Source organism: Melozone crissalis, unplaced genomic scaffold, assembly GCF_028551555.1.
Source record: "Melozone crissalis strain CALT ecotype California unplaced genomic scaffold, PUWL_Pcris_2 ptg000129l_1, whole genome shotgun sequence".
NCBI lineage: Eukaryota > Metazoa > Chordata > Aves > Passeriformes > Passerellidae > Melozone > Melozone crissalis.
The window spans coordinates 412,501-435,525 of NW_026535903.1; the positions used below are offsets into that span (position 1 = coordinate 412,501).

At 68.1% G+C, this 23,025-nt stretch overlaps 2 protein-coding genes across 2 annotated transcripts in view; one reads left to right on the forward strand and one right to left on the reverse strand.

Moving 5' to 3' along the window:
- ACTG1 (actin gamma 1) overlaps nucleotides 1-174 on the forward strand; it is a 2,974-nt gene extending 2,800 nt beyond the window's left edge. Inside the window, exon 6 of the mRNA XM_054293081.1 lies at nucleotides 1-174. This exon is cut by the window's left edge and continues 726 nt beyond it. The gene's annotated coding sequence lies outside the window, so the exon portion shown is untranslated.
- A 3,077-nt stretch (nucleotides 175-3,251) lies between these two features.
- Nucleotides 3,252-22,955, reverse strand: BAHCC1 (BAH domain and coiled-coil containing 1). The gene is made up of 26 exons (XM_054293060.1): nucleotides 22,781-22,955; nucleotides 16,142-16,321; nucleotides 15,253-15,375; nucleotides 13,362-14,975; nucleotides 13,178-13,283; nucleotides 12,852-13,060; nucleotides 12,614-12,772; nucleotides 12,085-12,296; nucleotides 11,489-11,846; nucleotides 10,691-11,407; nucleotides 9,962-10,146; nucleotides 9,714-9,850; nucleotides 9,460-9,561; nucleotides 9,086-9,200; nucleotides 8,810-8,981; nucleotides 8,294-8,455; nucleotides 7,819-8,144; nucleotides 7,394-7,501; nucleotides 7,064-7,317; nucleotides 6,867-6,942; nucleotides 6,680-6,788; nucleotides 6,449-6,571; nucleotides 6,203-6,370; nucleotides 4,660-5,810; nucleotides 3,902-4,138; nucleotides 3,252-3,479 (listed from the first exon to the last, which is right to left on the reverse strand). The coding sequence occupies exons 1-26, from the start codon at nucleotides 22,953-22,955 to the stop codon at nucleotides 3,273-3,275; spliced, it is 7,485 nt and encodes a 2,494-aa protein (XP_054149035.1). The 3' UTR covers nucleotides 3,252-3,272.
- Nucleotides 22,956-23,025: the final 70 nt, after the last annotated feature.

The window sequence follows — 23,025 nt, forward strand, 5'->3', positions numbered from 1 at the left end:
AATTTTTCTTTTTTTTTTTTTTTTTTTTGTACGTTGCCTTAATGTTCTCACGTGATGGTAGGAAAAACAAAAGAACCAAAATTTGTTTAAAAATCATCTGAAAAGTTGAGAAATTGTAATGCCCAACAACACTTCATTGTGTAAGGAAAATAAAATGGTAAAAAGCTGCAGTAACTCCCGCTGGGTTTGTGTGGTGAGGGGAGGGAGTGGGTGGGAGCTTCCCCAGGAAGCTGGGGTGGGGTTTTGGGGCTAAAAATAGGGCATTTGGGGCCAGAGCCCTTCATGGGCTGGGTGTTGTCTTGGGGGGCTGCCCACCAGCCCTGGCTCTGCTTGGGGGGCTGCAGCTTTTCTATCCCCACCCTTCCTCCATTGTTTGGGTGCCCAAATGTCCCTGGGGGTGGGGGTGGGTGGGGTTCTCCTTAGGGACACCCCAAATTCTGGGGGTGTCCCCAGGCCAGCTCCATGTGGGGATGGGTGGGATTCCCCTTAGGGACACCCCAAACCCTTCTGGGGGTGTCCCCAGGGTGGTGGGTGACAGGTGAGCATGGGAGGGGGGCTGGGAGGGCTGAGGGGGACCGGGCAGCCCAGGGGTCCCTTGGTGGCACTGTGGTGGCACTGTCCCCTCTGTGCCGGGGACACCCCAGGGGTGCAGAGGGTCCCCCTGGGCAGGGACAAGGACAGGCCCGGTGTGGGTGGGGGTCCCTGGGCGCCCCCAGCCTGTGACCCCCACACTCAGCTGCAGCTGTCCCTCTGTCCGTCCCTGCACCTGTCTGTGCAGCCATCCCGCTGTCCTCCTGTCTGTCCGTCCGGCCTCCTTACATCCATCTGTCCATCCAGCTGTCCATTCCTCCCTGCGTCCATCTGTCCATCTGTCTGTCCACCCAGCCTGCACTTGCCTGGCTCATCATCCATCAGTCTGTCTGTCCACCTGTCCATCCCTCCCTCATCCATCTGTCCATCGCTCCCTGTGCCCATCTGCCTGTCCGTCTGTCCCTTTCCGTGTCCATCTGTCTGGGCACCCGTCTGGGCACCCTTCTGTCACCTGTCCGGCCTCCCTCCAGCCATGTCCTTGTCCATCTGTCTGTCCATCCCAGCAGGCAGCTCTCTGTCCTCCACTTGCCCATCTGTCCTTCCGTTCTGCTGAGCTTCTGTCTGTCTGTCTGTCCATCCCCTTTCCTGTCCCCCAAATACTCTGCCCGTGTCCCTCAGTCCCTGCGATGTCCCTCTGTCCCCCGGTGTTCCTCAGTCCCTGCGATGTCCCTCTGTCCCCCCGTGTCCCTCTGTCCCCCCGGTGTCCCTCAGTCCCTGCGATGTCCCTCTGTCCCCCCGGTGTCCCTCTGTCCCCCCGTGTCCCTCTGTCCCCCCGGTGTCCCTCTGTCCCCCGGTGTCCCTCTGTCTCCCCTGCCGTGTCCTGGCGCGGCCGCCAGAGGGCAGCACTGCCCCGCGGGGCCCGGCCCCGCCCACAGCGCCCCCTGGCGGCCGCGGGTGGGGCTGGAGGGCGCGCTCCGGAGCCGAGAACAAAAGCGCGCCCCGACAGCCAATGGGAGCCCGGCTGCCGGCTCGGCCCCCGCTGATTGGCGGAGGCTCCACCAATGGCGAGGGAGCGCTGCCCGTCCGTCTGAGCACACGTGGGGACGGGAGAACAGGCCCGGAGTGATCAATCCCTGATCGATCCCAAACCCATCCCTGATCAATCACTGATCGATCCCAAACCCATCCCTGATCAATCCCTGATCAATCCCAAACCCATCCCTGATCAATCACTGATCGATCCCAAATCCATCCCTGATCAATCACTGATCGATCCCAAACCCATCCCTGATCAACCACTGATCAATCTCAAATCCATCCCTGATCAATCACTGCATCCCTGATTGATCCCTGATCCATCCCCATTCATCAGTGATCCATCCCTGATCAATCACTGATCCATCCCCATCCATCAGCGATCCATCCCTGATCAATCATTGATCCATCCCTGTATCGCTGATTGATCCCTGATCCATCCCCATCCATCAGTGATCCATCCCTGCATCCCCAATCCATTCCCAATTCATCCCTGTATCCCTGATCCATCCCTGACCCATCCCTCTATCCCTGATCGATCCCTGATGATCCCTGATCAATCATTGATCCATCCCTGATCAATCCTTGTATCCCTGCTCCATCCCTGACTCATTCCTCTATCCCTGATGAATTACTGATCCCCGTCCATCAGTAATCCATCCCTGATCAATCCCTGTATCCCCAATCCACCCCTGATCCATCAGTGATCCACCCCTGATCCCTCCCTGCTCCATCCCAATCCCCGACTGGGGTTTCCAGGGCTGGTGGCAGCACGAGGGAACGGAGGCAGAGCCGAGAGCGGAGCCGGCGCCAGCAACGGTTCATATATTTATTCATAAGCCAAGTTATCCATAAAAAAGTTCCATAGTAAAAGGCCTTTACAGGAATGGCGGCTCATAAAACCTTTGTTTAACCCTTTGCTCCTTTTTTTTTTTTTTTTTGTCCTTTTGGGTTATTATTTTTTTTTTTTAATCCTGTTTTGTGGGATTTTTTTGTGTGTCTTTTAGTGTTTACACTGGAAAAGCCCCTGTACATATTTTCCAGGCAGCGGCGGCGGGACGGGCCAGCGTCCGCCGGCCCCGCGGGGTCCCCGTGGTCCCCCCGGAGTGTCCCCCCCGCGGTCACCCCACTATTGCACTGGGGACGGCGGCGCTGGGCCCCCCGCCCGGGGCCGAGCCCCCCGCCCTGGCCCCCTCTGTACAGCGCTCCCCGCTGTCCCCGTCCCCCCAGGCTGGGGGACACAGTGCACTGAAACGACCCCCCCCCCACCCCCTTCCCCGAGGATAATTATTATTTTTTTGTGATTTTTTTTTTATAATTTTTTGTCTTTTTTTTTTTTTTTTTTTTTGCTGTTGTCGGATTTGTTTTTGTGTTTTTTGTGGGTTTTTTTTTTTTCCTTTCTCGCTTTTCCATAAAACTTCCCGGAAGAAATACAATATTTACAGGCAAAATAAATAGAACAACACACCTGATTTCTGCTTCACCTGCTGGCAAACAGTCAGAGGTACTAGGGAAAGTTATGGCTTGTAGGGGAGCCGCCCCCCCAGACGTCCCCCTGATGTGCCCCCAATGTCCCCACATTGTGTGGGCGTCACCCTTTGCATCAGAGCTGGGTGGGGTCAGCACAGGGTGGCACCCTGGGGTCAGCAGGGGCTGGGCACCCCAGGGTGGGCACCCCAGGGTCAGCACAGGGTGGCACCCCAGGGTCAGCACAGGATGGGCACCCCGTCGGCGGTCACCAGGCGCCCCGTGGTGGGGTCGTAGGTGCCCGCCAGGTAATAGAGGTCCTGGCGGTCCTGGCAGCGGCGGCCGCGCGTCAGCTGCTCGTAGTGCTCCCGCCCCACCACCTGGCACTTGTGCGAGATGGTCTGCACGTCGTTCTCGTCCTCGTGGCACGACTGGTACAGCGCGTTCTGCGGGGACAAGGCGCCGTCACTGCCGCTGCCTGGGCGTGTGGCTGCCTGGCTGGGGACACGGCTACCTGGCTGGGGACACGGCCACCTGGCTGGGGACACGGCTACCTGCTGGAGGATATGGCTGCCTGGTATGGGATACGGCAACCTAGCTGGTGACGTGACTGCTTGCTGTGGGACATGGCTGTCTGGCGTGGGACAGGGCCACCTGGCCAGTGACAGGGCCACCTCGTCTGGGACACGGCCACCCAACACGGGGCTACCTGATGTACTGATGTGGCCGCCTGACACCATACACGGCTACCCGACGTGGTGCATGGCCATGCGGCTACCTGACACCACACACATGTACCAGACGTGGTACATGGCTACCCCGTGTGGTACATGGCTCCCTGGCATGTCACGACCAGCCCTGCCCTCACCTTGCCGTCGCTCTGGCGCTTGCCCAGCTTGGTCTCCTCGGGGTGGTAGAACCACTTGACCTTGACCACCATGTTGCTGGCCCAGGACTCCCACATGCTCTCGATGCGGCCGATGTAGGGCAGGTTGGGCCGCCCGGCCGACAGGAACACGGCGCAGTCACCCACGCGCAGCGTCTCCTTGCCCCGCACGATGGCCTTGTAGAAGAGCTTCCGCGCCTTGCCCTTCATGCCGCGCCGCTGGGGAGGGGACACGGGCTCAGAGCTGGCATGGGCACCCCCAGACCCGCCCTGATGCCGGGGGGACACCGCGGGGGACGTGGAGAGGAGAGCCAGGGCGGGGGGCTCACAAAATGAGGGACACGGCTGGTGTTGCCAGCACTGCAAGCTCAAGGGACACAGCTGGTGTCACCACCTCCCTGTGCTGGCATTCACAGCTGGTGTCACCAGCTCCCTTCACTGGCTGCCCATGTGCCACCTGCACCTTCCCCGATCCTGCAGTCGGTGCCACTAGCACCCTGCACTGGGCACCCACGTCACACCCATGTCACATGTCACAGCCGGTGTCCCCAGCACCCCGAGCAGCTAGGGCTCTGCCTGCAGCACGGGGTACCTCACATGTCCCCCAGTGTGCACCTTGTCCCTTGCACACTGACACCCACCTGCCCCAAGCTGTGCCTGCTCCTTCCCTCCACCATGCCCAGGTGGGTGCCCATGGCGGGCACCGGCAGTGCCAGGGCAGTGCCCGTGGGGCTCCTCACCTGCGTGGGGTTCCCCGACCACCTCCAGAGCTGGCGGGCGGGCAGGAAGGCGGAGATCTTTGGCCGGTTTTCCACCGAGGGCAGGCGCTGCCGCCGGGAGAACTCTTTGGCTTTGGCGAAGCTGAGGGGATCCTTGCGCTTGAGCTTGGCCTTGGGGCCGGCGGCGGCCGCCTTGGACAGGAAGCAGCGCTGGGGCGCGGCACCCTTGGGCCGCAGCGCGTCCGGCTGCGCCAGCAGCGCCGGCACCGGGTGCGACAGGCAGGTCTGCAGCAGCAGCGCCGAGTCCTCGTCCTCCGAGCTGTAGGAGGAGTCCTCGTTGTCCGAGGAGCACAGGCTGGACGTGGAGATGGAGCCGGAGCTGGACGAGGTGGAGGAGCCCGAGGAAGAGGAGGACACGGAAAGGCGCGTCATGAAGCGCGAGGGGACGTCGGCGCCGAGCCCGGCCGCGTCCTCGTCCTCGTCCATGTCCGAGTAGGAGCTGTGGCAGTCGCTGTCGCAGTTCAGGGCGAAGTCCCCGTGCCCCGAGTACTTGCGCAGCGCCAGCCCCACGGGCAGCGGGTGCGTGGCCGCGCGGCCCCGGCGCTCCCGCCCGCCCAGCCCGGCGTGCCCGTAGCCGTGGCTGCCCAGCGGCCGCTCCAGCCTGGCCCCGAAGTCCTTCTCGGCCAACAGCAGCGCCTTGCACGTCTTGTTCTTGGGGGACGTCACCCCTTCGTGGTCCAGCTTGACCAGGAACTCGCCGCCCGCCGCCTTCCTGCGCCCGCTCCTGCCCACCTCGGCCTCCAGCCGCTCGGCTTTCTTGGAGCGCAGCAGCTTCTGGGCCGCGGGCAGCACCAGCCCGGCGCCGGCGCCGAAGGAGCCGTAGGAGCCGGCGATGCGGCCGAAGGAGTCGGCGCCGAAGGCGTTGCCGAAGACGGGGGCGGCGAGGTGGTGGTGGTGGTGGTGCAGAGGGAACAGCGTCTCCTTGGCCCGCAGCTTCTTGGCGCTGCCGTTGACCTGGAAGAGGTTCTGGAGCACGGCCGAGCCCTTGTTCGCCGCCTTCCGCTTGGTCTGTGCCACGGCGGCCCAGCTGAGCAGGGACCCTCCGCGCCGCCCGGCCGCCGAGTCCCCCGGCGCCGGCCCCCGGCCCCCCGACAGCCCCTCCAGGGCTTTGCCTGCGGAACACGGGGGTCAGGAGGCCACAGGAGCAGGGAGGGAGAGATGCCCTGGGGCTGATCTCCACCCTCGTAGTGCCACCCCTTCCTCCAACCCCAGCTCCTCACCTTTCTCTGCACCCCAATACTCCCAGCCCTCTTAACCACATCTTTGCATCCCAGCACTCTTCCATACGTTCCTGCATCCTCCCATGAATCTGTTCCACTGCCTACAGCCCAGCACCTTTCCCACATCCCAACAGCCTTCCCCACACCCCAGCACACTTCCCTGCATCCCAGTATCCTTCCCCCATCCCAAAAACTCCTTCTGACATCCCAGTGCCTTTCCCTGCATCCCAACACCTTCCCCTCACCCCAGCCCGGCAGGGAATCCTGCTCCTTCCCCTCCATACCACTTTTCTCCTTGCTGGCCGCCTTCCTGCCGGAATTCCGGGGGGGCTGGGGGCCGTGGTCGGGGCAGAGCGTGGGGGGCAGCGCCCCAGGGGTGCCCACGTCGCCACACGCCCGCTTGGCCCGGCGGCAGGAGCTGGACACCAGCAGGGCCGGGGAGGGCTCGGTGCCTGCGGGGAGCGGGGGGTCAGGGCGGTCCCGTGTCCCCCCAGAGCCCCCCACATCCCTGATCCCACCCCGGCCCTCACATTGGATCTTGAAGTCGGGGGGCAGCAGGCGGATGTTGGACACGGCGATGTGTCCCGTGTCCCCGTCATCGAACTCCACCAGCACGGCCTCGGCGTCCTCCTCCTCCTCATCACTGGAGGAGCCTGCGGCACACGGGGGCTGTTGGGGTGGGCAGGGGATCCCCAGCATCACCCACGCCAGGGGACCCCTGGCAGTGCCCACCCCACCCTGGCTGCCCCAGGCAGCCTCACCTCGCACCACGTTCCCGGGATAGAGGCACCGGGATTTCTGGCTCCAGTAGGCGCAGACGCGGGTGCCGGGTGGGAGGCTCCGCCGTGACTGCGGCCGAATGTCAAGGACCTGAGGGAGGCAGCGTGTGAGGGTCTGTGGGGTCCGGGACCCCCTCCCTGACCCCCGCCCCGGCTGCCCCCCACTCACCGCCTCCTGCAGCAGCTGCTCCTGCGAGTAGATGTGCTGCCGGTTCCCCCGCTCACCCTCGATGATGATGCTGTAGCTGGGGAGGGGGCACAGAAGGGGTTCAGCACCCACCTTGGTGCACCTCCCAGACGGCTGGGACACCCCCAGATGTCTGGGACCCCCCCAAGTGTCTGGGAGCCCCGGGAGGCTGCACTCACATGTCGGGGGGCTGGATGGTGCGCACGCTGCCGGCGTAGAGCAGGCTGTCCTCCTTGGGGATCAGGATGTGCAGCCCGTCCCGCAGATCCTCCTTCTGGATGGCGCAGGCGTGGGGCACCCCCCCGCGGGCCCCCCCTGCCAGGCAGCCCCCCAGCTCCTCCTCCTCCTCCGAGAAGCTGCTGTTGTCGTCGAAGTCGAAGTCGTCCTCCACGGTGAAGCTCTCCAGGAGTTTGCTGACGGCCCGGCCCTTGCACTGCAGGAGGAGGCTTGGGGTGGGTGGGGGGCAAAGGGGGCCGTGCCAGGGTGGGGAGCACCCCCACGGGTCTCACCTGTTTGGTGGCCACTTTGCTCTTGACCTTGGCCAGTTTCTTGCCCTTGCTCAGGATGGTCTTGGCGCTCCGGGGGGAGAGGGCCAGTGAGAGTGCCCCGTTCTTGCGCTGCACGGGGAGGTCAGGGCACGCCAGTGACCCCTCTGTGTGACCAGGGCTCACCAGGGCGTCCCACCCCCCTGAGGGGTGCCCCCTCAGCTCCACCAGCACCCACAACCTGTGCAGAACCTGCCCCCGTCCCTCCGCACCCTTAAGTTCCATCAGCACCCCACAACCACTCCCAAAACCGCGCACCCACATCTCACTGGCAGAATCCAACAACCCCAGCCCTGCATGCCCTGGGTCCCATTGGTGTCCCCAGCCCACGCAGACACCACATCTGCCTGCCCCCGAGCCCAGGGGTGCCCCAGGCCAGCCCCACTCACCCTGAGGGCTGCCTGCAGCCCTTTGCTCTTGCGGGTGCCCTTCTTGCCCCTGTCCCCCAGCCGAGCCCCCTCGTCCCTCGGCCCCAGCAGCCGGGGGTCGCTGCCCCCAAAGAGGCTGCTGGGGGGTCCCGGGGGGCTGGGGCCGCCGGGGGCTGGGGGCCTCAGGCTCTCCTTGGCCTTGGCTTTCAGCTTCTTCTTGCTGCCCTCGGGGCAGCCCCCCGCCTTCCGCCGGCCCGGCAGCTTCTCCAGCTTCCCGGCCGCCCCCGGCTTCACCGGCCGCCGCTTGATCTTCACCTCGCCCTCGGGGCTGCCCAGCCGGCAGGGACCTGCGGGGACAGGGGTCAGGGCTGCCCACGGGTGACAGGGCTTGGGGAGCCCGTGGAGGTCCAGGCTGGCAGCACCTCACAGTTGCCCACCCAGTCCCAGCAGGTGCCCCCCGGGTCCTTGCCAGCATTCCCAGGGTGGATCCCATTACCTAGCAGCCCCTGCCTTTCCTTCTTCTTCTTGGCCTTCTCGTTGGCCTCCATCTTCACCACGGAGGACGGGGAGGGGCCCAGCACAGCCACCGGCCCTGTGGGCAGTGACAGCCCCGGCTCCTCGTCCCCGTCCTCGCTGTCCGTGTCACCCTCAGGCTCGTCTGCAAGGGGAGAGGACAGGGTGAGGCACTCCTGCACACAGGGGTGGCCCCTGCACGTCCAGTGAACAATGGCGTGAGTTGAGGCCATGTGTGATGCCCTGGCACGAGCCACCCCCCCAGACTCATGGCTGGATCCAGCACCCCATCTTCGAACCTGAACCCCAGTCCTGTGCCAGACCCCAGAACCCCAACTCTGGCCCCACATCCCCATCCCCATGCCAGATCCCCCATCCCCCATCCCATACCACCTCACAAGCAGATCCCCATCCCGCCCCTGTACCCCACTCTGGACCTCACCGCAGCACCCCAGCACCCCCACCCCAACCCCACACCCCATCCCTGTGCCCTGCTTGCCTCTGAAGTGGGGGGGCTGCCGGGGACCGGGGTCCTGCCCCTGGTACTTGGAGCCCTTGGAGCTCTTGGGCCGGTTCAGCTTCTTCTGGATGCGGGTGCTGGGGTTGGGGTCCCTCCGGCGGAAGGGGCTGAGCCCGGGGGGCAGCCCCTTGCCCTTCACCTTCTGCTTCAGCTGTGACAGCCCACGAGTCACCACACAGGGCAGAGGAGCCCACACTGGGGGGACTCAGGGGGGGTTGGGGGTAGAACACAGCCCCCAGACCCCGTGGGACTCACCGGGGAGCCCTGGAGGCTGCTGAAGGTGCCCCCGGCCAGTTTGCTCCTCTTCTTCTGGGGCTCGGGGTCCCCCCTCAGCTCAGCACACAGCAGGGACAGGCTGGTCTTCACTGCCCTGGACGGGGGCATGGCGTGGGCACGGTGCCTGCAGGATCCCCAGGGCACCCTGCCCCCCTTGGGGGCACCCTGCACCCCTTGGGAGCACCCTGCACCCCTCAGCTTCACCCTGCAGCCCCCAGAAGGACCCAGACCCGACCCTGGCTGGCTCCTGCTCGCCCCAGCTGCCGTCCCCCTCCTCCCCTTCCCTCCAACATAAACCCTGCCATTAATTCTGTCCCCTGGGCCGAGGGGGACATGTGGCACCAGTCACTCACTTGACCTTGCGGCTCTCGGCCCTGCCCAGGGCACTGGAGTGTTTCCTCTTCCTCGGCCGCCCCGGCCCGCGCCGTGCGGGGCTGCGGGAGCTCTCGTCACGCCTGGACAGACCGGGGACACACCGGGGACACACCAGGGACACAATGGGGACACCGTCAGCAGCGCCCCCATTGCCACTGGGGCAAGGATCACGTGCTGCCCCCAGGCTCAGGATGGGGACGGGGACGGGGACAGGGACGGGGACAGGACATACTCGTGGTCGTGGCGCCGCTGCAGCCTCACCAGCTCCCGCTGCTTCTCCTTGTAGCGGCGCTGGAGCTCGGCCAGGCGCATCCGCACCTCCACCTCCTGCGTGTTCAGCTGCTCCATGGCCGCCTTCAGCGGGCACACCTGGGGGGCCAGGGGGGGTTCGGGCACGGCTGGCACCGCCAGCGGCCTCAGAGCCAGGGCTGAGGCTGGGCACGGCTCGCCCCCCCCGCCACCCCCTCCGGGGACACTCACGGCCTTGGTTTTGGGGGTCCAGGTGTACTTGCGGCGGGGGACGCGGGCGCGGGGCGGGGGGGACACGGGCAGGGGGCTGAGGGCGGGGGGGCTGCCCTCCCGTCCTGCCGCCTCCACCAGCGACCAGGCGGCCGCCACCGTGGCCAGGTTCTGCAGGTTGAAGGCCAGCAGCTCCTCATCCTCACCTGTGGGATGGCAGGGGGTCAGCAAGGACTGACACACCGGAGCCCTGCGCTGGCTCCTGGGGGGCACAGGAGCAGCCCCCCGGCTGGGAGGGTGATTTGCCCCGTATGGCCCCGTGCCCACCCCACCACCCCATCCATGGGGAGTGGGACCCCACAGCCGCCCCCTCACCCCACGCTGTCCCCACCTGAACCCAGCACTGGGTCCCCCCCTTTGCTCCCTCCCTCCCTCCCACAGGGCTGGGGATGTGCCAGGCTGTGCAGCCATTCCTGCTGGGGCCTCTGGGATTCCCTGGGGAAGCCGAGCTGGGAGGGAATCCCAAATCCTGCCTGCCTGGAGCCGGCGTTGGAGCCGAGCCCTGGCTGCGAGTGGGGCACGGCCTGGCACAGCATGGCAGAGCATGGCACGGCATGGCACGGCATGGCACGCCATGGTACGGCATGGTACAGCATGGTGCCCCCCAGTTCCATAAGATAAAGGGCACAGGAGGGCACTGGAGTCACCAGGGCGTGCTGGGGACACTTGGGGGCACCGGGTGTCACCCACCTTCCCTGGCCAGGTCGCAGCGGCGCCGGCGCAGCTCCAGGTCGGCGAGTTCGCTGAGCAGGGCGATGCCCGGGATCCCTGAGGGGTGGGGGGCAGGCGAGGGGGGCGCCGGGGGGGGCTCCTCGGGTTCCTCCAGCGCCGGCAGCTCCCCCAGGTCGATGCCAGCGGCGATCAGCGCCTCCAGCCCACCCGTGCAGCCCTGGTGCCCACTGGGGACGTCGCCATCCTCCTCCTCTTCCTCCTCCTCCTCCTCATCGCAGCTGCCCTCTGGCTCCGAGCCATCGCTGTCGCCTTCCTCCTCCTCCTCTTCTTCCTCCTCCTCCTCCTCCGCAGTGGGGGGCAGCGGGGAGCCCCCCTCCTGGGGCACGGGGTGCTGCTGCTCCGGCCGCTCCGGCGCTCCCTGAGCCACCTCGCGGTGCCCCCCGAAGGGCTCCTCGGCGCCGCCCGCGGCCGGCGCCGCGCCCCGCTCCCCGCAGAGCGGCCCCGGTGCCGGCGGCAGCAGCAGGTGGTGCCGGTGCAGCAGCGCCCCGGGAGCCTCGGCCGGGGGGTCCCGCGGGGGGTCCCGCAGCGCCTCGGCCGCGGGGCTGAAGGTGCGAGACTGCTCGGGCTCGGCGGGCGGGGAGCCGGCGTGCACGGGGTCGGGGTCTGCCGGCTCGGCCGAGTGCGCTGCGGGGTAGCCCATGGCCGTGGCGGGGTAGCCGTACCCGGGGGGCAGGTCTGGGGGAGCGGGTCACGATCAGCGGGGATGCTCCGGTTGTTCTCAGCCGCCCTCCTCCCGCTCCCCGCGCCCGGTCCTACCTGGCTCCAGAGGTTTGGGGTAGCGGTGCGGGGGCTGCCCCTCGCCCCGCGCGTCCTCGCCCTCGCCGCCCTTGCTGGGGGCGGGCAGGGGGCTGGCGGCCGGCGAGCGCGGGGCCACGGCGGGGCTGGCGGCGGGGCAGGCGGGTAAAGTGCAGGGGGCCGTGGGCAGCGTCACGGGGCACTTGGCCGGGTGCCGCAGGGCCGGCGAGTGGCAGCACGGGGACAGCTTGGGGGGCGCGGGGGCCGCCGAGGTCAGGCCCTTGGCCGGGGGGTTTAAGGCAACTGCTTTGTGGGAGGGTTTGAGGGGCTTCTCGGGAGCCCTCTCCTCCAGCTCCAGGGGCTGCTCCTCCGGCTTCCGCTGCGGGGTACAAGGAGGTGACACGTGTCGCATCCTGCCCCACATCTCAGCCCTGCACCCACATCCCCATCCAGCCCAACGGGCCAGCCTCTGCCCCACCGCCTGTCCCTCAGTCCTTCCCCACATCTGCCACCCCAGTCCCACAACCCACCCTCCTCCAGCCAGCCCCACATCGCATCCCATCGCATCCCATCGCATCCCATCGCATCCCACCCCATCCCATCCCATCCCCTGGCACCTGGCCGTGCACCTGCCGCTGGATCTCGAGGGCCTGGGCTGCCCGTTGCTGCTGCTGCTGCTGCTGCTGCTGCTGCAGGGCATAGAGCTCCTGCTGCCGCAGGAACTGCGACCGTGGGTACACGGGGAGCTGCCCCGTGTGCTGCAGGTGGGCACTGGGACCCCGGCCCGGGTACATGGGGGGCCACAGCGACGCCTGGTCCATCACGTCAGCTGCCAACAGAGGGGGGCAATTAGAGACCCTCTTCAGGGTCACCCCACAGACCCCAGCAGTGCCCAACCCCAGTCCTGCAACCCTGGCAGCACCCCCAGAGACCTCCATCTCCCACCCCTGAACCCCAAAAACACCTGCAAGGACCCCATACCCCTCCCCTGCACTTCCAAAAGTAGCCCCAGGGACCCCATCAGCCATGAACTCCCAAAAGTACCCCCTGTGACCTCCCCATTTGCCACCCCCCTCTCCTCTCTCTCAATCCCCCTCAGCCTCCAGGACCCCCCTCCCCAGCACAAGGTGGGGGTCTCAGGCTCACCCAGCGTGTGGGGGGTGCCGTGGCTGGGGGGCTCCGTGGGGAGGATGACGAGCTGGGCAGGGGGGTCCTGGGCGAGGGGGAACACGGGCTGCATGGCGCTGGGCATGGAGGCAGGGAAGGCAGGGGGCAGGTTCTGGTGCAGGGCAGGGTGCCCGATGCCTGTGGGGATGGGGGGGTCTGTCAGCACCCCACTGCTGGGGGTCAGCACCCACCCAATTCCCCCAAACCCAGCACCGACCGTAGGAGTGTCCCCCCATCCAGATGGAGGGGCTGCGGGTGCGGGGCAGCCAGTGCGTGTGGGCGGGGTGGGCGTGGGCGGCGGGGTCCCCCCCGAGCTGCCCCGCCGGCAGCGACGAGCCCCCCGTCATCATCAGGTGTGGGGTCAGCTCCCCGGGACACCCCCCCGATGGGTGCATCCGGGCAAACTCCACCAGCTCCTTGTTGTCCCTGCGGGAAAAGGCGACGCAGAGTGTGGGGGCAGCACTGGCATCACCCTCCCCTGCACCCAAAAGGCGCACAGAGCCCATTTTCCAGCCCTCACAGCCGGGCTCCCCCAGCACTCACTGGAGCAGGATGTCCCTCCCGGGCAGCCCCAGGCGCTCCTCGCACAGCCGGCCCCGCTCCTCCTCCGCCTCCAGCTCCATCAGGTGCACGGGCCGCGCGGTGCCTGCTGCCGCGGGGACACCGCGGTGGCATCAGCGTGGCACTGCCAGCCCCCTCTGCCCCGTCCCCCTTCCCCGGCCCTCACCTTTGACTCCAGCCGCCGCCCGCTGCCGCCCGGTGCCCGCGGTGCCGTAGGGCTCGTGGCGACCCAGCGTGTCCTTCTGCCGCGCCACGGCCACCGCGATGCCCACGGGCGGCTGCCGCACCTCGCCCTCGGTGCCGCCGGGGCCCAGCGCCTCGTGCTCCCGGCCGCGGGCGCAGTCCGGCCGCTCCAGCTCCGGCTGAGCCTTTCCCGACGGGAATTTGGCGTCCTGGTGGGCGCAGCTGCCCTTGGCGCTGGCCAGCCCCACGAAGGGGGGGCCCTTCTGCCCCCCCAGCAGCGCCCCGTTGCTGTACTTGAGCAGGTTCTTCATGGCCGACACCTCGTCGGGGGCGTTGGGCACCTCCTGCGCCCGCACCAGCCCCGCGCCGAAGGGGTCCAGGTAGGGCCCCCCCTTCCGCTCCTCGGCCACGGGCATGGGGGGCCCCTGGCCCTGCACCCCCCAGGGGGGCAGGGGGTGCCCGCCGTAGCCCAGGCCCCCCAGCTCCAGGGGCTTGCGCTTGCCCTCGGCCGCCTCCGCCTCGGGGTGCTGCTGGTGCCGGATCCGAGCCACCTTCTGGGCCGGGGGCTCCTTGGGGGGGCCCTTCTCTAAAGTGCAGCAGGAGGGGCCCACGCGGACGCCCAGAGGGTCGGGCCGGGGGGCGCGGGAGCAGTCGGGGGCGGGCGGCACCTCGAAGTAGCCCTTCTCCATACCCGCCTTGGGCGCGGGGCACCGGCCGGAGAACGGGGGTCCTTCGGCCGCGCTCCCCCCCAGGTACTCCAGCCCCTTGAGCCGCGTGCCCGGAGCCCCCCACTCCAGCCGCCGCTCCGCCGGCCCCTCGGCCTTCAGCGGATGGTGGAAGGGGGCACCGTAGGGCTCGGTGCCCGCCTCGGCGTGCCGCTCCTTGCCGTCCCCGCGCTCCATCCCGCCGGACTCCGCCTGGAAGGAGCGGCTCTTGTCCGTCGGGGGTCCCACCGAGGGCACCAAGGTAGCCCCGCTGAGCTTCAGCTCTCGGGCGGGGGGCTCGGGCAGCGGGCACAGCACCTCGGGGCCGGCGTGCAGCGGGAGGCAGGGGAAGGAGCCGGCGGCGGGCACGGCGTAGGACACGGCGTGGTGCAGCATCTGCCGCCGCTCCACCGCCTCGCCGTAGGGCTGGGGCGCCTCGGGGACCCCCGGCTCCCGCTCCTTGGGGGCGCAGCGGGCGGCGCGGGGCAGGGCGCTCCCGGCACAGCTGGGCAGCGCGGCGCGGGCGCCGTCCCCGTCCAGCCCCTTGGCCCCCAGCAGGCACGAGGCCAGGGGTTTGGGGCGCCCGTCGCCGGCCCCCCGCGGCGGCACCCCCTCCTTGCAGTGCCCCTCGGGCGGCACCGGCAGCACCGCCTTGTGCCGCTCCTTGGGGTCCTCCTCGGGCAGCCGCTCCTTGGGGTCGCCCTTGCCCCCCTTGTCCTTGGCCGCCAGGAAGCGCTCGTAGTCCTTGGGGGTCTTGGGGAGGGGGCCGGCGTCCCGCTCCCGGCTGCAGGAGCCGGCGGGGGGCCCGGGGGCGGCGCGGGCGATGCCGGGGAAGCCGTGGCTGGCGGGGAGCAGGGGGGGCTGTGCCGGAAGGTTCCGCAGGTAGAAGTTATCTGGAGGGGAGGGCGATGGGTGAGACGGCCGCGCTCCCCCCACCCAAACTGCGGCCGGATGGGGATGAAGGGTCGGGCTCATTAGGTCTGTGTCCCACCCAAACAACGACCCCATTAGTGCCCACCACAACCCCGTGAAAAGCAGGAGCAGAGCTGAGACTGGCACCCACCACCCCACCCGCTGCCCCAGTACCACCTGGTCCAGCACCGAGCCCCCACCCCTGCCCGGCTGGGGGACACACACCCCCATAGGGGTCCCGGTGGCCCCGGTACCTGCCTTTCTGGCTCTCGTAGAAACGGTGCTGGCCATAGAGCACGTTGCCATTGCCGTGGTGGTCCAGGTGGCCCATGGGCAGGAAGGTGGAGGCCAAGCTCCCGGAGAAGCGGGGGTACCCCGGGGCTGGGGACATCGAGTCAGCGGGGCTGGGGTGGCACCTGCCCCCGCATCCCAACCTGCACGGCTCCAGCTGGGAACTGTGCAGAGCCCGTGATCCCCTCCAGGCTGGGACCCCTCCCACCCTCTGGGAACCGGGGGTGGGGTTGAGACCCCCCCCAGCCCCGTGTCGCAGCGGCCGTGCTTGGCTCGGCTCGGCACGGCTCGGGCGGGCTGTCCGTCAGCCGCGTGCGCTGCCCGTCCCCGTCCCCCCGTGCCCCCCCGGAACGCCGGGAGCCAGCTGGCAGCCGGTCAAACTACCAGCCGGGCAGGCTGCCAGGGCCCCGCGCCAGCTCCGCCGCCCCGCTCCCGCTCCCGCTCCTCCGGCGGGACGGACACGCCACAGCGTGGGGGGGCACGGGGACTCGGCTTAACCAGGGCTGCCCCAGGGGTCCCCACACTGCCACCTGCCCCAACAGGGGTGTCCCTGTCCGGGATCACCATCACCAGTGACACGAGGTGGCCCGGCCTCAGCCGGAGCTCTGCAGCTCAGCACGAGCCTCTCCAGCCACCCCAAACCCCAACTGTGGGGTCTAAGCCCGGTCCCTGTGGATGCCCAGGGTGTTTTGGGGCACAGCGGTGGCCAAACCCACCCTCACCACCCAGAAGCCGCTGACCCTGGATCCCATACACGTGGGCATTGATAGGATGTGACCACTGGCACTGGGCAGAGCCACGACTGCCTCCAGCCACCCCCGACCCACAGCCCGTCCCCACCGCGGTGTCCGCTCACCTTCGTGCGAGTGGGAGAACCAGATCTGGGAGGTGCCGGAGTGGGGCCCGCAGAAGGCCGGTTCTGGGGGGGAGGCGGCGGGGCCGGCAGGGTGGCTGGGCCCCCCCGAGCCCAGGCTGCCACTCAGGAAGCCCCCCATGAAGGACGAGGGGGGGGCACTCCCCATCAGGCTGCTGCCGGCTGCGGGGAGAGGGCACAGTCAGGGGGGCTGGGAACACTCAGGGGGGGCTGTGCAGGCCCTGCTCGCACGACCCAGCACACCACACTCCCTTGTGCACACGCGTGTGTGCACAGCTGCCACAGGGCTGCGCAGCCTACTCTGCACTGGTGCATCCCCTGTGCACACACGTGTCCCTCATGGGACTGTGTCCCCTGTGCACACCCATCCCCTGTGCACACACATGTCCCTTGTGGGACCGTGTCCCTTGTGCACACCCAGCCCCTGTGCACACACGTGTCCCTTATGGGACCGTGTCCCTTGTGCACACCCAGCCCCTGTGCACACACGTCCCTCATGCTCACAGCCCTCGCGTTACCATGTCCCTCGTGTCACCCTGTCCCTCGTGCACACGCTGCCTGCACACATCCCCTGTGAGCCCCCACGTCCCCTGTGCCTGACACCCCCAGCTCCACGGGGCTCAGATGAGCCCCAGGGTGTGCCAGGCACAGCAGAGCCGCGCAAGGGGCACCGGAGCCCTGCCCTGTGCGTGCCCGAGGCACTCACAGCACGTGGGAGGCTCTGCACACGTGTGTGGCTCCCCACACTGCTGCTCCCTCCCAGGGGATACCGGCTGCTGCCAGTGCTGGGACAGTCCCAGCTCCAGGGACACGGGCTGTGCCGGGCCATGTGGGTGCACATGTGTGCTCTGTGTGTGTGCGCACATGTGTGTGAGTGCAAGGAGGGGGGACAGCCCTGGCCCTGACCCTGCTGCCTCCCCCGCAGCTGGGGGGGCCCCCAGCACCCTTGGGGAGGCCCGTGGCCGGCGCTCCCCATCCCGCCCCCCATCCCGCTCCCATCCCGGCCAAGCCGTGAGATCATGGTGGAAACTTCGGAGCTGGTGGCCAGCGGCCGGGCGGGGGGAGCTGGAATGGGGGGAGCCGGGATGGGGGAGCCGGGATGGGGGAGCAGCTGCCCCTCGCCGTGTGGGCCCGCTCCCCATGTCCATGTGTGCCAGAGCGGCCGTGGCACGACTCGGCTCGGCACGGCTCGGCACGGCTCGGCACGCGTGGCGTGGCGCGGAGCGCGGGCTGGCTGCCCGCCCGGCCGGGGCAGGAAGCGATGCTTTGCTCTCTAAGCCGGCCCACGCTCCCCGGCTAATCCCACCGGGATGCCTCTGGGATGAGTGTCGGGATGTGGTTTCAGGCAGCTTCGCTCCTTCCTCCGTGGCGAGGCCGAGCGGGGCAGGGCCGCGTGGGCCGGGGGCACGGCCGCATCCCACCCACAGCCCTGGGAACCGGACATACACACCGGGACCGGGACCGGGACGGGCGGGCACACCCCGCGGTGCCAACGCATCCCCGGGGACACAAACCCGCCCTGTGCGCCACGGACCCCGTGCGGGCGTGGAGCCGGCAGCGTGCCGGGCTGTGCCGGGCGGGAAGCCGAGGTTTCCAGAATGAGACTTTTCTGGAAGCTGTGAAACGGGCTGGAAAAAAATAACCCCTCACCCCACCCCGATGGCGGCAGGGCCGGGGTGTCCCGGGGGGGCTGTGGGGCCGCCGCTCCCCACCGCCCACCCGCTGACTCACGGGTCCCCCGGCGCGGGCTGGCCACGGGGCCAGCACTGCAATCCCACATTCACACTCAGCCCCGTGGCCAGCACTGTCCATCCCACGTTCCCGCTCACCACGACCCCCTGCACACTCATGCACTGAGCAGGGGCAGGGAGCAGCCCCCTGGTTCTGCCCCTCTAGCCATGGTGATGGTGAGCACAGGACAGGGACCAGCACAGGACAGGGACAAGCACAGGACAGGGACGGGTCACTGAGGACGCACACAACTCGTGCCACTGATAAGCCACCAGTGCTGGAGCAGCCCATGCTGCCAGTCCCCGAGACCGGGCACAACTCGTGTCACCAATGAACTGGCAGTGCCAGGACAGGCACAGCCCCGTGGGGCAGGGTGCCAGCACAGGACAGATGGCTGCGGGGTCCCAGCCCGGCCCTCCCGGCAGCGTCACCCTGGGAACTCCCTGGCCGGGCTCCCCGAGGCCGGTGCTGTGACTCAGCCCCGCCGGCATCGCTCCCGGCTCCGGCACGAAATTTCCCTTGGCCCCGAATTGCAGAGGGTCACACGTGTGACGAGCGTGCCAGGTCTCAGCACAGCCACACCGACAGCGCTGAGAGGGGCGGGGGGCACTGGGGAGACTCAGGAGGGGACAACGAGAGGTGCTCCCTTCCCTCCAGCTGCTGCTCGCCCCCGCTCCAAGTGCAGCACAGATGGGAATGTGTTGGGAGGCAGAAAGTTTCAGGGCCAGCGTGTGCAGGGGGGGCCCGGTCCTGGGGGGGTTCAGCCCACGGCTGCTCTGGGATCCCCAGGGCGGTGACAGACCCAGGATGGCGGCGGTGGCGGGGGGGACGTGCGCAGGGTTGGGTTTCTCCCTCGGCTATTTTGGGGCTGGAACATTCCTAATGGAGCTGGGGCTGCGGGTGGAGGGCCGGGAGCTGGCAGGGACCCTGGCAGGGGCAACCCGGGCCCCCCCACACCGGGCAGGGGGTGGTGGGCAGCCCCCCACGTGCTTCACAACCCACACGGCCCCTTTAAAAATTTGGCAAACAGGGAATAAACGGGCTCTGGCTCCCTCGGTGCTGTAATTCCAACTGAATCCATATTGTTACGGCATTCAATGATCGCTGCAATGGTGAAACGCTGCCGGAAGGTGCCCGAGGGGCCAGCAGGGTGATCCCAGTGCTGTGCGAGAGGTTATCCCCTCTGGAATGCCACTGGCAGCTGTGCTGGCCACGGCCACTGCACACTCAGCGCTTGCACATTCACTGGGGCCACGTGTGCAAAGGGCTCACGAGGGTGGGGGACACTCTTGGCACAGCTGGGAAACGCTGCTGGCACGGCTGGCACACACCACTGGCACAGCTGGCACACACCACTGGCACAGCTGGCACACTCGTGTGCTCAGCGCACGCTCCCTGCACACATGACTTTCCCAGAGTACGATTTGCACACCCAGAGCACAACCTGACACACACGTGCCTTGCAAGGCCATTGCTGGAGCACATGGAAACCAGGGAGTGTCCAGTCCCAGAGGTCCTGATGTCCCACCCCACCAGTGATGTCACATGGATGGCATGCACATCCAGGAACCCTCCAAAATGTGGGTCCACGGGCACCCTGTGCAGTTCCTGTGAACATCACACATATGAGTCCTGGAGGGGGGAGGACTCGTCTTCCCCCAGGGCTGGGGGACCCCGGCACGAGGCAGGGTCAGAGCCTGCCCTGGGGTGATGCTGTGGGGCAATCAGGGCACAGGCAGGGCTGGGGGTCCCAAGGAGCCAGGGGCACCCAGAGTGGCCCCAAAATTCCCCATGGAGCCCATCCACCCCCCATTGTTCCCTGGGCAATGCCAGGAGCAGCTGCCCGTCCCCCAGGGCCTGGCACGTGGCAACATCTGTGCCTGGATCCAGCTCATGACTAAGGAACAGCGGAGCGCTCAGGATGACTCTGCGAGAGCCGGGGTGATTCTGTGGGATCCGGGGTTCTGCACGTCCCACCGGCCACGCTCGGCCCCCAGCGCCTCGTGGCTACCAAGGAGCAGCCCAGTTAATCTCCAGATCTGGTTTAACTTTGACACTGACTTTGGGGGCTGGGTTATCAGGGAGCCCCTGCACTGGAGCTGCACCGGAGCTGCGCCGTGGCCTCCAGCCCCTCGCAGATCCCATCTCCAGGGAAGCAGCGATGCAGAGCGGCTGCGGCGCTGGCACCCGGCCCCGTGTCACCACCCAGCCAGGGCCACCGTCCCCACCTGCCTCCCACCATCAGCACCCAAATCCCCCCTCAGAGCCGTGCCAGAACCGCACAGCACCCAGCCTGGGGCGCGATCCAGGGAGGGGACATGTGTGGGAGCACATCCAGCACCCCCGGGATGGGACGCACCGGGACCTGCACTGTCATGGCCAGGCTGCGTGCCAGCACCAGGACAAACACCAACACCGCCACTGCCAGGCTGCGGGGCAGCACTGGGACACACGACGGGATGCACATTGGGACTCACACCAGGATTCACACCAGGGTACACACCTGGATATACACGGGGACACACACTGGGATTCACACCGTGACATATACCAGGACGGACACTAGGATGCATATTGGGATTCACACCGGGATACACACCAGGACACATACTGGGGCTCACATCGGGATCCACACTGGGATGCACGCACACCCTCACAGGGTCAAGCCACACACCACCACGGCCACACTGCTCCTGGCCGAGGGCTCGGCCACAGTGACACAGTCCAGCACAGTCACAACTCTCCTCTAGTGCACAAAAACATCCGAAAGGCAAAAATTGCAGCCAGGCCCCAGCGTGGCTCGGACAGGCCTCTGCCAGAGTTTCCCACCCTCGGTTTGTGGCGGAGGCTCTGGGACCCCGGCCCTGCTCAGCACGGGCTGTGCCGTGCCAGTGGGACCCCTACAATTGAGGCGCAGGGGCTGCACCGCGCCCGGGCGGGCTCCGGGGGTCTCCATCCCCCCATCCCCGGGCGGTGCCGGTGCCAATCCCGACGCCAGCCGGAGCGTTCGGCTGCACGAACGCGCGGCCCTGAGTTACGGCTTTAATAAAAGCAAGGAAAACAGTTTTATCTCCGTTCCCAGGGCGGCCGCCGGGCCCGGCAAAGGCTCCTGGGAGGTGTAGTCCGGCCCCACGCCGGGAGCCATTTGGGGGAGCGCGGCCGGAGCCCCCCCGGCCCCGCCGTGCCCCCCGGGCGCCGCGTGCCGCACCGGCATCGCCCCGCCACGGCCAACCGCGGGCTGGCTCCGTGCGCTGGGTGGGGTAATTATCAATCATCGGCCTTAATTACCGCGCCATGCTAGCGCGGCTGCCGGCATCGCGGCCGGGCCGTGCCGGGAGGGCACGGGGTGCAGGGGATGGGGACCCCCCTGCCGCCGGCACCGTGCCGCCCGCTCAGCGATCCGGTTTATCCGCCCCGGCAGCGTTCCGGCCGCGCGGAGCCTCCGAGCGCAGCTCGCTGGGAAGCGCTCCGGCTGCGCCGGCCCTGCCAAAGCCGGAATATTTTTAGCTCGTTCTGTTGTTGGGTTTGGCTTCTCTCTTTTTTTTTTTTTTTTTTTTTTTTTTTCTCTGGGTTTTTTTTTTTTTATGTTTTTTTTCGGCGCGTTTCTGCCGGGGTATTTTTAGCCGGATCCATGTTATTTTAACAACCTCCGGTGCATTCGGGCTCCCATGTGTCGCCCAGGCCCCGGCGGGTGTGAGGGTCCTGCACGGGGACGCGGCCGCGGCGGGAAGCCGGAGGGAAGCCGGCAGCACCCCGGCGCTGGCGGCCCTCCGGGATCCCCCCACGGTCACCGCGAGCCGGAGAGCAGCCGAACCGCCACCGCTATCCCCCATCCCGGGGCCGGGCTCCGAGCCCCCATCCGCACTCCTCGCCCAACAAAGCTGGGGGAAGCCGGGGTGGCCCCCCGAGCCCGGCGGTGGTCCCGGCAGCGGGGCCGCCGGCACAAAGCGAAACCGCCCCGGCCGCGGGCCCGATCGGGCGCCGCCTCCCCGGCACCCCCCGGTGCCCCCCGCTTTCCACCTCCTTCCAAGAACCCCCACGGCTGCCACCCCCCCGCGCCGGCCCGGCCGTGCCCCCCGCCCTAATCCACGCACTAATTGTAATCCCATTAAAGCAGATATAATTTTATTAGTATTCACAGCTCATCAAGGCGGCGACAATAACCGGCGCTGCCGCCGTGCCGCGGCCAGACAACCGCCTGCGCCGGCGGGAAGCGGGGGGCCCGGCGCTGCGCCGCGCCGAGCCGGCACACGGCTCCCGTCCCGGCCCCGCTCCCGCTCCGGCTCCATCCCGGAGCTCGGCAGCGCAGGGGGCTCCCCGCCGGCTGCGCCCTCAGAGCCCCCCGTGCAGCGAACCCCGGTACCGGCGGCGCGCAGCCCGGTTGAGCCGTGCCCGGCCGCAGGCGAGCACATGCCGCAGACAAAGCCGCGCGGGCAGCTCGCCGCGGATGCCGGATCCGGTGACCCCGCGCCGGGGCTGCTTGGCCGTGCCGAGCTCGGCCGTGTGCCGCGCTTTGTCCGGCTCCGGCAGCTGCCGCGGCGAACACGCGCCGCGAACCCCTTCGCACCCTGACACTTCGGCGCCGAATATCGAGCCCGGGCTCGGTGACCTTCCACCGCCGCCCCACGGCCCCGCGCATAACGGCCTCCTTGTTCAGCCCGAACGCGCCTCCCCGTCCCGGCACCGGGATGGAGCCGGGGTCACGCTCCTCCCGCGCCGGCGGAGCGGCCGGGCGGGGGGATGTCCCCCGTGTGCGTGAGCCAAAACCCCAAAACCCCCGGGCGCGGTGACAGCGAGGTCGGCACAAAGGGAGGCCGAGCTCCCGGGGCCGTGCCGAGCCTCCCGGCCCTCCCCGGCCCCCCGCACCGCGGGCGCCCCGACCCCTCTGACCTGTGTGCGTGGCCATGGAGATGGGCGCCGGGAAGTACTTGGTGGGCTGGAAGTGTCCGGGGGGCTGCACGGCCCCGTGCGCCGACCCCGCCACGCGCCCCGTGCCGTGCCGGTGGCCGAGGCTGCCCCGCTCCGACAGCAGCCGCGGCGGGGGCGCGAAGTCACGGCCGTCCATGCCGGGGGCACCCACCCGCGGGGGGCTCGGCGGGACCCCGACACGGCTCGTGGGCGATGCTCAGCGCCGC